General features: G+C 41.6%; 1 protein-coding gene across 1 annotated transcript; it reads left to right on the top strand.

Annotated features, from left to right (window-relative positions):
• Window positions 1-364: 364 nt before the first annotated feature.
• LOC109621378 (serine/threonine-protein kinase 40) lies at window positions 365-10,645 on the top strand. The gene is made up of 4 exons (XM_020075408.3): window positions 365-1,159; window positions 1,253-1,390; window positions 8,722-9,275; window positions 9,350-10,645. The coding sequence occupies exons 1-4, from the start codon at window positions 782-784 to the stop codon at window positions 10,512-10,514; spliced, it is 2,235 nt and encodes a 744-aa protein (XP_019930967.3). The 5' UTR covers window positions 365-781; the 3' UTR covers window positions 10,515-10,645.
• Window positions 10,646-13,058: the final 2,413 nt, after the last annotated feature.

Raw genomic sequence — 13,058 nt, 5'->3', positions numbered from 1 at the left:
CAAGGAATCTCCAGAGGAATTCCTGGAGGATTTTTGGAGGAATCTCCGGAGGAGTTTGAAGTAAAATTGAAAATAAAAATCATGCGTGGCTGCAAATCGCGAAAAGACCTGTTGCGAACCCGATTCATTTCAAGTACCTAGTGCACCGTGCGTCTCCACTTCCTCAGAGTAGTTTTACCGGATCTACCTAAAGGTGCAAACAAGGGTATAAAGCAAACCAGTGGGGTTGCACGGTATTCCACTTTCGTTATAAAATGGCAGCAAAGGGTATGTTTCTTTTCCAACTCGTTCCAAGAGAGAGAAACGTCAAAATGCTTCTCTCTGTTTTGCTGTCTTTGTTTACAGCTGTTTGCATCAGTCGCAGTTTCTCGTTCGTCTCGTACTTCCCCTTCATCCAACGTCCGCACACCGCGTCGTTCCACAGTGGTTTTCTTGTTCGGTCGGGAGGTTCAGAGTGGCTAGGCTAGCTGGCGCACGTACGTCTAAAATTTAATTACGCTACACCTTTTTACTCATAGTCGCGTAATCAGTAGTGAGCTGATGAAGCCAATCGCCTTATCTTTTCCTCGTCGTCACTGAGCGCTGAGTTGTGCATTCTCTCTCTGTGATTGCTTGGTGCAGTCGTCCGTTCCGTCGTGTTATTTAGTTGTGATCGCCACGAAAAGGGTTACGTGTATTTTCAGCGTAGCTGCTTGTTGTAGAAAATCCGTATTTTTATAGTGCAAGGTCTTACGCGATTTTGTGAAACTTTCTACACGGGAGATACAAATCAACAAATAGGATGCAACGCCGACGAACCCTGGGAAAGCGTCTTTTCGGGGAGTTTGGATCCGCCAGTGGATTCATCCCCAAGCGAAGCCGCTCGGACCAGGAAGTGCCCGCCTTGGAGGACAACGGAGGATCATCGTCGTCGTCGTCTGGGTCGCTTGGATCGGGGGGAAGTGGAAGCAGCTCGAGCAATGGCGGTGGTGGATCGCCGCGACGCCCGAACAAAGAAATTCTCGCCAAAGTGCCCCGCTACGGAACACCGGTGGAACGGACCAGGGTGCGAACGGCTGGACCGTACGTGCTGGGCCACGAGCTGGGAACGAGCCCGGGAGTGCCGCAGACACAGTATCTGGCCAGAAAGGACAACACCAACGAGTTCTACCTGTTGAAGGTGGGTGGAAGTGTACCACTGGGGCTCGCGTTTCGCTTGAGCGGGTTTCTATGTTTGCGGAAGTTTTGTTCAATGTCGATTCTTGAATTTTAGATTTTGAGCTACGACGTAGAAAGCGAGCTGGTAAACAAGGAAACGCAACAGGGGAAAACGTTGCTTCATACGGAATATTCGCTACTTTCTCTGCTGACCGATTTGGACGGGGTCATTCACCATCATGGGCTGTTTTGTGTAAGTAAAATTGATTTTCTCATTGAATGTTAGTTATAAATATGTACTAATGTTATTGTTGATCTAAATGATATGCTAATCAGCAAATAACGGCTCATAGCGTAGTGACCTTGAACGAGCCCTAGTATTAATTCAATGACGCTATTGCATCATTCTGTTTAACCGCATTAGTTAGCATTAATGGTGTACACTCAATATCATAGAAAATTGCGTAATTTCATGAAAACGTTTCAAAAAATGATGATATGATGACGCTCATCAAGCTGTTCATACCAACCATTACCTGAATATTCCTGTATAGTTGAGGACCTTACGTTTGGATAAGTCATCCTCGGACTCTCTTTAAAAGAAGCTTTTGAAATCTACAAGGTCAGGTTGCAAGGTAATATGGCGCTCTTTATAAACTACGTAGAATGGGGGTCTGGCCAAAGGGTCTACTATGGAGGAGGGAGGGGGTTGGTTGGTCTGAGATTGCCAATAGTCAACGTAGCTTCTGTACATCGCCTGACAAACTAGTTCATGCTATCAAGAGTAGAAGTGCTGTGATTAACTATTTGTAATTCAGTTCTATCAAGTAGTATAGAAAATTGGCAGGTATCTAACGAAATTTCATTGTCAGATCATAGACAAATTCTATTTGAACTTAATTCCAAGGAAATACTAAGGGAAACTCTTAGAGATCCTCGAAAAACAAATTGGGAGCAATATACTCGAATGTTATCCGGATACTATAGTCACAACCATATAACTTGAAAAGGAAGCTGACTGCTAAACTACTTTAATTACGGAGGCTTACAATGAAAGCTGTGCAGTGTTCATCTAATATACGCTCCAGTAGTAGCAGGGCTGGTATCAGATATTAGTAGGTCGGCTCCAGAGGCACGTTCTCCATTTGGAAAATTTGTGCCATCGCCATGAACACAAGCCGAGAAGGGAACGGAAAAAAAAGGATTGGACAGGGCCGATAGGAGAATGGACAGATAAAGGAATAGGATCGTCATACACGCATACGCGTACCAGTATGTATTCAAACAGCGCCATGAAAAGAGCACTGCGATAGCGCATAAAGCGTAAAGAGAGCCTATAGTTCTTTACCACAGCGGGTCAAGAACAACAGAACGTCCTGAAGATTGAGGTTTCTGAAGTCAGTTTCACTTAATAAGCGTTTACCGAGTACTCGGAAACGCAGTTGCGCAAAAATACATATCAATGAATCAGCTTGCTGAATATTCGCCATGTGATAGCTGAGTCGGCAGTGGCCAGTCAATGCTTTGACCAGCATGCTGCAATTCTGCTTTGACAGATTTGTTAGATACTTCGCCACCCCTAGAGATGGCTCAGTACAATACAATTTTGTTTGACGACAAAACTCTAAACTATTCCAGTATTGTTTGTGCTAAGTAGCATGCCCAGGTGTCAATCTGAAGCTTTACAGGGTGGCCACACAAAAGGTTTAAAGGTTTAGGTGTATCGTAAGCTAGTTTCCAAAAATGATCAAAAAGTGGCCACTTTCTTATGGGCACCAGGTTTCCGGAACATTCGGAGATATGGCCAGTGTACTCAAAATCTCTTAAAATATGTACCTATAGTCTAGTTTTGCAAAACCATGTTGTTTGATAAGTCGCAAGCTAGGTTTCAGTACTGATCAAAAAGTGGCCGCTTCCCTGAGGGTACCATGTTCCCGGAATAACCGGAGATGTGGCCAGTGTACTCAATTTTTTTTAAATACTCCTGTTTTGCAAAATCATGAAGTTTGATATGTCACAAGCTAGGTTTTGAAGTCGAATTAAAGGTTGCACCACTACCTGTTAAGGATGTTACTCCAGTGCCCCCGGCCATAATTCCGGAACAACGGTAAAATTGGATTTCATAAACTAGAAGGGCTTTGTGATCAACTGTCAACATTTCACGAATTTTCGTTGAGAAACGGCTGAGAACCACAATTTTATAGTTTAGAAATTGGGTGCAGAATTAGACTCAGGCACATGGGTGTTAACCCAGGGTAACGCAAAAAAAAAACCATCAGATATACCTACAAGAAGGGCTTAAAATTATTTCAGTACTTTTAGGGCATATTTGGCATTCAAGATTTCAGGACAATGTTTCGCCAGCAAACCCTGCAAAACCCCAAGGACATAAAGCAATTCTTCAGATTTGCATTAAGAATTAAGGTTAAAAACTCTTCTACAATGTTCATATGTCTGTCCTAAGGAATTAATGCAAGAAACTTTTCATGTTTTCCATTGGTAACACCAGGAATTCCTTCAGTAGGCCGGCCATACATTGAAAGATTTCATTAAAAAATATAGAGAATTCTGTCTTCTGGTTTTCAACTTCCAATTTTGCTTCCGTTGTAATATCAGTGATTGCAAGGATTCTAGTATTTATTTATAAATTGATCCAGTAATTCTACAAATCGTTACACAGAAAACACTTCAAGAATTCCTTCCAGTATTTCGTCATCAATTCATAATTCCATAAAAAATCCATAAGAGACGACTGAATTGTTAATGCTCTTAGGAATTATTCCATTTTTTTAAATGCCAAATTGTTAGTATGATGGCTTGTGTGATTGCAAGGAGCTTTTCTATGCACTGAAATTTCTAGAAATACCTTTAAAACTTCAACGAAGCAATAATTTCTGGAAGTCCTCCACTAGCGAATTAAGGAATTATTTTAAAAAGTTCAAATGAAAATATGAATTGAAACTTGTCCTAATGCTCAGCCAGATATTTCAGCACAAAATCCTAACTAGGGTAACCAATATAATTTGGACCCCCATATATTTTGGACCCCCTGGGTCGTATTATCATAATTTTCACAGCTTTAATGAAGAGATGACGAAAGTTTTTAGAATCATTCGCTTAATAAGATTGTTCTGCAAGAGCAGCAATCATTTCCTCACAGAAAATATCATTATTTACCTTGAAATTATTTTTTATTAATCTCGTCATCCGTGCGAGTGTCGCGGCATGTTTACGAAAAGAGAAAGTGGTGCTGGGGAAACTTGATGATGTAAACAAAAACGTTGTTCATTCTAGCGCATTAAATTCACAAAGTTCGTCTAATCATCCTTTGTCAATCAAGTAATTAGGATGTGCTCCAGCATATCCAAGTGGTAGACTCTTCCAAAATTGTTTCAAGTGGGTTTAAACACCGGGTGTCCAAAATATATACTTAAGAAGGTCCAAAATAAATTGGGGTGTCCAAAATAGTGAAAACTGATGCTTCAAAAATCAGTTATTTTCCTCAAATTTTCAGCCAGAAATGATCTTGTGGATATTTTTAACGGACAGTGAAGGCTTTTACGGTTATACCAACATCATCATTATGTGTAACACCCGCTGAACCTGTTTGATTTTAGCTAAAATTCAAACTAATGTCCTCTAGGGGTCCAAAATTCGACCGTTACCCTACTACAAAAAAAAATCTGGATAGAATCTCTACTATTATCTCATTATCTTCTCCATTTTGAAACAAATGTAACAAGCTAAAAATTTCCTAAGAAAAGGTTCGAGAAGTATTTTATGGCATTTCTGACAAAATCATTCAAAATTATTTTTTGAGATACTTTTTTTCACGTTTTTTAGATTAATTTTTTTAGTAGTTCAAAACTTCGTTTTTTGAAATTGTGATTTAAAATATGTTTGTGCCCAAATCTGTATTTGAAGTGAGTCAAGTGCTAAATCTAGGTTTGAGTTACCATTTTGGAGGCGTTACACATAATTTTAAAAATTCCCGATCATAAACGAAATTCCCGACTTATTCCCGCATATTTCCCGATGAATTTCAATTCCCGACTTTTTCCCGCATTTCCCGAGTCTGTGGCCACCCTGGCTTTACTCAATACTTGGATACCGGAATAACTGGCTCAGGGCCAATGAAGTCATGTGATGCTCCAGTGCGAGCTAACTCATCAGCCAATTCATTTCCAGCGATGGACGAATGGCCAGGTACCCATACAAGGTGAAAAAGCGTTTGCTGAATTCAGCTCCTCGATTTGAGTTCGGCAAGCGATAACTATCTTCGACCTGCAGTTGGCCGACGCAAGTGCTTTAATAGCAGCCTGGCTATCTGAACAGAAGTATAATACTTTACCCATTACGTGCTGCTGAAGTGCTGATTGCACTCCTCACATAAGAGCAAAGTTTTCGCAAATCCATTTGATACACTAGGGTTTTAGACCCCAAATTGTAGCAATGGTTCGCCGGCATTCGCCGGCCATACAAGCTTTCTTGATTCTGAACTCAATATGAGGTGTCCAGGAAAGCTTGGAATTAATAATGACTCCAACGTACTTTACCTGTTCAGTCAGATCAATTACAGAATCAAAGAGACGGAAAGGTCTAACCCCATTCGACTTGCCGTGAAAAGAACAATAGATATTTTACTCGGATTAATCGAAAGGCCATATTGGCGACACCAACCCTGAAAGGCGCTTTGCGTCAGGTCTAACAGGGTGCTGATACACATACCAGCTAAGAATGTCAAGTAGTCGTCGTCAAAACCATAAGTAGTGTTTGTGGATGCCCATAAGAGGGAGTCTTATCACCACTTGTATGGAATCTCGCAGCAGATACGCTATTGAGGAAACTCAATAATAGCGGATTTTCTATTATTGAGTTTCCTCAATAGCGTATCTGCTGCGAGATTCCACACAAGTGGTGATAAGACTCCCTCTTATGGGCATCCACAAACACTCAATTTCCTAATCAATGCTCTACGCTACGTCGAGAAGAGATTTCGGTTTTTGAGATCCAATTGAAAATCATTGGAGATGCAATAACGCTCCAATATGGCATCGAAAGGCGCGTTGTCAACGGCACCTTTGATACCTAAGAAAACACCCAAACAAGATTGCTTTTAAGCGAATGCCTTCTTGATATCGTAAACAACCTGGTGTAAATAGAAGAGTCACAGTAGGCTTTCCAAATGTGTAAGCAAGTTGGTTCACATGAAGAGGCATGTTAGCCACATGAACATCAAGGATGTAATGATTGACAATGCGACGCACGACCCGCTCTGCAGTAATATCCCATCCAGTATTTGGGAACATCATATCCACTAGCAAAATAGCGAATAAGTAGGTTTTTTTTGTTTCAAAACATGCTTGAAGTAATCATATCCCTTCTGGAGGATTGATAAGGGCTCTTGACTGACCATTCAATTGATTCTGTAGTTACGATACGATACGAGTCGAAGCCAGAGAATCGTAAATATGGTAAGTGGGGGCAGGATGGGTCACCTAAGAAATGGATCCCTATAACTTTCTGAATATAACTCACATTTCTCTGTATTCTACCACGACTCTCAGATACACTAGTCAGCTATGATATAAGAGTATAAAAAGGTAATAAAGTTTGAAACCTGCTTCTTGACAAACAATTTTCAAAACATGACCCATCTTGCCCCACCTCATTTTAAAGGGGGCAAGATGGGTCAGCTATAAGAAAACTCGATTTTCCTCCAACAAAAAATACTATATCTTCTAGTTTTTCTCTATACATCTAAGCTTCATAGACGTACAGATTACATGAAGAAAGTGTTGAAACATATCGGTAGATTATTCTCAGAACTAGAAGATTTTTGTTCGGGTAGCCATAAACGGACTTTGAAAACCTATATTTTTTGAAGGAAAATTTAAAAAATATGTTCTCAAATTTTCAGTGCTCTCATCGCTTCGATAATGTAGATCACAGAATAGCTTTTCCATGAAAAATAAAACATTTTCAAAAACTATGCAAACATACCGAAAAATTAGGGTGACCCATCTTGCCCCGTCTACACAATACACGTAGTTATATGGAATGTATAGCATAAGGAGTATAACGAAAAAATATTTTATTTTTTTCTGTGCGAGGATCGTATAGAATTTTCAAAACAATATACCACTTTTTTGTGTATCCCCGTCGTTCATCTGGGAAAATTATTGAAAGATTCAAAACATATATTGTGCGATTGAAAACGGTACTGACCCATCTTGCCCCCACATACCATATCAGTTCATCAGATCTTTCACACATTCGTAGAAGTATACGTAGGGGGTTGTGGGGCAAGATGGCCACCCTAAGCTTAGGCGCCTTGTTGAGAGCATATACTTTCATTAGAATATGGCTATTTAACACTCATTTCCTTTGTTTCATGTCTTTTCTATCTTATTAACACAAAAAAGCATTTTATTTCGCACTACCATTGCAAAATAAATTCATTTGAAAAATGTTACTTTCGACATAGAAGTTTTGCCATATGGGGCAAGACGGCCACAGAGCTAAATTTTTACAATTAGTATGTTTTAATCCCTAAGCAACGTTCTATAAACCAAGGTCGAATCATTCGCAACGCTTTGCCTACAGATGGTGTAGTATTTGACACCATTTTCTTTATGATAATGTTTGAAATAAAATTGATAGAAATTTATTTGGAAATGATCTATGATTTGGTCTATTTTTTCAGCAAACTTGTTTTTCTCGAAACGATTTAGATACATTGTTACTCTTTTCATGCACTATACTGTAATTCAACGTCTTGTAACGAACCCTTATAGCGGTTTTAGCTACAATTTTCCATCCCTGTGCCAAAATATTCAATGAAACCAATCACCGTACAACAGCAAATAACTTCAAAGTATTTCTGAGGTATCATCTCCATCGTAATTAATTTTAACAGCTTCAACTAATATGAAAAGCAATTTTCTGTGGTTTTGCAATATTTCTAAACATCAATAACAGTTTTAAGGCTGCTTTAGATTGATTTTTGGATGGCGACATAGGCCTTACCACAGGTGGCCATCTTGCCCCGAATGATTACGATATGTTTATCATTTTTTATATGACATAATTAATTTAAAACATTAAAATTTTATTGTCGAGGATGAACAACAGTCACATATAGACACCATTAATAATTAAAAATAATTATTAAAACGATGTTATTTCATTACTAATCCTTAAAATCAGATGACCTGATACTATAAGAAAACACTGTTTTTGAACACTCAAACTTCAAACACTATTTTATAGCAGATTTTTCAAACTAATAGTAACTTTTTCGCACATTATAAACATAAAGCATTGTTTATAATCACAACCCATGCAGAAAATATTTTTGTGTTGCGAATTAATGCTTAAAAGACAGAGTGGCCATCTTGCCCCATATGGCCATCTTGCCCCAGAACCCCCTATATATAGAATAAACACACTAGAGTTGCCCCATCTCTAACATAATCTTTTATTAGGATTTACTGATTCATTACTACAATAATTCCTCAATATCATATGTTAACTAAAAGAAACATCTTTGCAATTAAAAAATACATTACCATTTATTTTCAGGACTACGCGCTTGAGGAGAAGCAGATTAAAAACGCCGACGGAATAGCTCAATGGATCTATACCGGACGCGTCAAGCGACGCCTGATTCTGGTACTAGACTGTGTTCATGCCCATGAATTCTGCCAGCGTTCTTCGGCGTATGTAAACCTTCAGAAGTACGTGCAGCACTACAAGTTTTCCGAAATCGAAGCGCTCACCGTATTCTACGAGATCGTGAAAGTGGTCGAACGGTTGCACCAGCGGAACATCATTCACCGGGATTTGAAGTTGAACAACATTGTTCTCAATCGTCGCACTAACAAGGTCGTCATTACGAACTTTTTTCTAGCGAAGCATCTCAACAGCGAAGATGACAACCTGTACGACCAACGGGGCAGCCCGGCGTACATCTCTCCCGACGTTTTAGCCGGGAAGCCCTACAAGGGCAAACCGTCGGACGTGTGGGCTTTGGGTGTTATCCTGTTCACCATCGTTTTCGGGAAGTTCCCTTTCCTGGACACGACGCCGTCTGCCCTGTTCAAGAAAATCCGGCAAGCGGATTACACTATTCCACTGTAAGTATTGAACAACTTCGCAAGCGGTCCTATGCAACATTTCTCTAACACACTTTTTCCCGTCTCATCAACAGCGACTCGCGTTCCTGCAGCCCTCAAACGATCCAGCTCATTCGATCCATGCTCACGCTGAATCCAGCGGAACGTTTCACTGCCTCTGAAGTGCGCACGGATGTCGAGCGAGCTCTCGCCAATCTCCGAGGTCCACGAATCGAAATCGACCAAATTGTCCCAGAGCTGGAGGAATTCGATCAACCGGGCACAGTCCCGGACGCCGGCCAAGCCAAACCAGCAGACCCAAAGCCAAACTACCCCAGTCACGAGCTGTCGCGGGAAGCGTTTTCGCAGATCCTGGAATCTGGCCTGCACAGAAGGGAGAACGAAAGCTTCCTGCGGCCGCGCTCGCTTGCCAATCGAAGTGGATCGTTGCGGAACAATTCGCCAACTGTCCGACATTATGCGCCGTTTGGGAATCGAGTCGCAATGCTTGTGGGCAACAACAGTCCACGCAGTTCCAGTTCCACTGGTAGAAATCGATCCACCACTGTGGAAGCTAATCTCAACGAAGCATTCGCCATTCGAACCCCAAACACCAGGGAAGTCATTCAGGTTCGTTTGTCTCCAATTAACAACAATACTGCCGTACAACCGCAAAATGCTAACCAACAATCGCCGCAACTGCAACCTCAACAGATCGCTTCTCAACCATCGCCGCAAGCTTCGTCGGTATTCGTGCATTTGGACTCTCAGACGCTGAGCCAAGTGATAACCTTGCAAAACTCCAACGGACTTCCGATTCCTGTTCAACTGCCCGCTATGTCCACTTCCACGCCTTCGTCGATAACAACTCCACCAGCATTCCAAAATCCTGCCATACAAAGCCTGTATTCGGCCATGAATGATATGTTCGCGCGAGGACGGATTCCACCGCCAAGCCGAGACGAGGCCCAGGAATTCCAAGGTTTCGTTACCAACGAGATGGCCAATCGGATTGTCGCCTGGCTGTTGACGAACTTCCGTAACCATTCGATAATTCGGGAGATTTTCGGTAGCTCTTCGGGAAACAGAGTCAACAACGTACTAGAATTGCTGCGACGATTCGGCGTCCAGCTAGAGACTCGCGGCGGTCTTATCGGGGTACGCAAGGAGCAAACCATCGACGTTCTGCTGTTGATCACGTACTTGCTGCAGGTGGCAGGGATGAACAACAACTACTTTCTCAACAGTCATCGATCCTAACGGTTAGTAAGGAGGATACCGGTTATCGGTGTGCGACTGCTGATTTGGGATTCGGTTGACAGGAACTGATGTTGAGAATATTGTGGGTGATTGCTCGAAGTTTAGATGTAATATAAGCTGAATTTACGGAATATGGTTTTTTAAATTTGCTGTCCGAACGGCCCGATTTTTTCCTATTCTATTTATTTCACTCATTCTTTTTTTTCATATTCGCAACCGTCCAAGTGGGCGACGAGTCTCGAACTTTTCAAACCTAGGAGAAATCTAGGCACGGCCTCGGACTATGCAGAAAAAAGAAGGTTTCGGAGGTGTAGGAAGGAATCGTCAGCATATGACAACGGGACAGTCCTTTTCCGGAAATTTCAAAATCTACGCGCTTCGAGCTCTCCTCTTTCCTTTTCACACTCGACGTCCATTTCATCTGTACAGCGGTACCGGAACACTTACCTACTGCTCTAACTTACTTACTACTTTCAGTCCTGGGCACCCACGGTGGTGCAGAGGGCCGAATTGAAAGATTTCCATCCTGGGCGATTGCCAGCCATCGCCTTGACCTGTGGCCAGGTCAAATTTCTGTCGACTTGCTTGATTTCGTTACTGAGGCTGCGCCGCCATGAGCCTCTGGGTCTGCCTCTGCTGCGATGTCCTGCTGGGTTCCAGTCTAACGCTTGCTTGCAGATTTCGTTTCCGCCCCTGCGGAGAGTGTGGCCGACCCACCTCCACTTTCGCTCCCGAATTTCTGTCGCTATCGGCTTTTGATGACATCGACGATGGAGCTCCACGTAGGAGATCCAATTGTGAGGCCACCATACACGAATATATACCGCAGGCATCTATTGATGAAGACCTGCAGCCGTTGCGTGTTCTCCGCTGATACACACCAGGTTTCACGGGCGTATAGCAGCACAGATTTCACGTTCGAGTTAAAAATTCGGATTTTAGTGCGTCGACTAATCTGGTTCTTTTTCAACACATTTCTTAAACTCGCAAAAGCAGCCCTCGCCTTCTTGATCCGTGCACCTATGTCGATCTTGGTGCCACCATCGGCCGCCATTTGGCTACCAAGATATTGGAAGCTTTCAACATTCTCCACTGATTGCCCAGCTACCGTAAAGCTGTAAGGGTTGACCGTGTTTACATACATCCCTTGTGCGGTCTTCAACAAAGTTGTTTGGCATATGGTCACCTACAATAACACCAAAGGGTTTATTTATTGAACGCTTACACCGCGACCTAGCGGCAAAATTCAAAAACTTAAAATTTCTGCATACATTTGGCCAAGTTTTCCCATACAAACTTCAAGCGTTTTGAGCGCCCCCTTAGGCTCAACCGATTTTGCTCAAATTTTGAACGTAGCTTCTGGGAGTCCAAAACAACTGATTTAAGAGACTTGGCATTTTTCGATTTTTTTGTTTTTCATATGTGTGGGCCATCCTACTGCTCGTACAGTATTCTAGTCGCAAAATGGCTATTTTGCAGATTTTGTGAATGTGTAACTCTTACACATTTTATGAGTGGTATGAAAATTATGCATTTATGAGTAGGTCTTACACATTTTAGTGCTGAGCGGTTTTACTGTGAGGTAGAAAGATCTTGGAATTCATTGATTTGCTCCAGAATGATTCGGAGCCTGACAATATGGTCCACACAGGATCGTCCGGCACGGAATCCTGCTTGCTGCCGTCGGAGAGTTGCGTCAATGTTCTCCTGTATCCGGTTAAGGATCATTTTGCAGAGGACTTTGAGAACGATACACAGTAACATGAAGCCCCGCCAATTATTGCATACAGTCAGGTCACCCTTCTTGGGTACCTTCACTAAAACGCCTTGCATCCAGTCGGCCGGAAATGTCGCGGTTTCCAATATTGCAGAATAATTTATGCAGTAGTTGTGCGGATACTATGGGGTCAGCTTTGAGCATCTCAGCTGATATGCGATCGACCCCTGAGGCTCTGTTCGATTTCATGCTGCGGATGGCTGTTTGTATCTCTTGCACTGATGGAGCTTCGGTGTTGACACGGGTAATGCGTCGAACCCTTGGCGGATCATGCTGAGGTATTGATGGCGTGACCGACACTTGAAAAAGGTTTACAAAGTGCTCGAACCAGCGTTTCAACTGGTCAGCCGGGTCGGTTAGTAACTGTCCAGACGTGTCTTTCACGGGCATCGTAGCATTCATCTTGGTCCCACTAAGAGGCGACGTGAGACATCGTACACGCAGAAAAAAGTTTTTTAAATTCAATCATATTCTGTATCGAAAACAACAATAAAAATTATTATTTCCCGGCTAATAATTTTTCTTTTTGAATTCAACAAAAAATCTTTTTCAGATTCTAAAAAATAATTGTTGTTTCTAAAATCAACAACAAACACGGAACGACAATTTATTTTGTTGAATTTACAATGAAAATATTTGTTTATAAAAAAGCTTTTTTTGAACCCAAAAAATTGAAGCGTCGATTTAAAAAAAATGTTTTTTTGATTCAAAAAAAGATATTTTGAAAACAAAAATATATATTTTTTGTTTTTATTATTTTTTTGTAG

The sequence above is a fragment of the Aedes albopictus genome, chromosome 2 (genome assembly GCF_035046485.1).
Source record: "Aedes albopictus strain Foshan chromosome 2, AalbF5, whole genome shotgun sequence".
NCBI classification, from domain to species: domain Eukaryota; kingdom Metazoa; phylum Arthropoda; class Insecta; order Diptera; family Culicidae; genus Aedes; species Aedes albopictus.
Note: the sequence above shows the minus strand (reverse complement) of the source record. Positions and strands in the feature narration are given on the sequence as shown.

Bases quoted from the DNA above. Each gene is read 5' to 3' on its own strand.
- LOC109621378 (XM_020075408.3), top strand. From the start codon at position 782: ATGCAACGCCGACGAACCCTGGGAAAGCGTCTTTTCGGGGAGTTTGGA. The intron at 1,160-1,252 runs GTGGGTGGAAGT...CTTGAATTTTAG, and splicing joins ACGAGTTCTACCTGTTGAAG to ATTTTGAGCTACGACGTAGA. The intron at 1,391-8,721 runs GTAAGTAAAATT...ATTTATTTTCAG, and splicing joins ACCATCATGGGCTGTTTTGT to GACTACGCGCTTGAGGAGAA.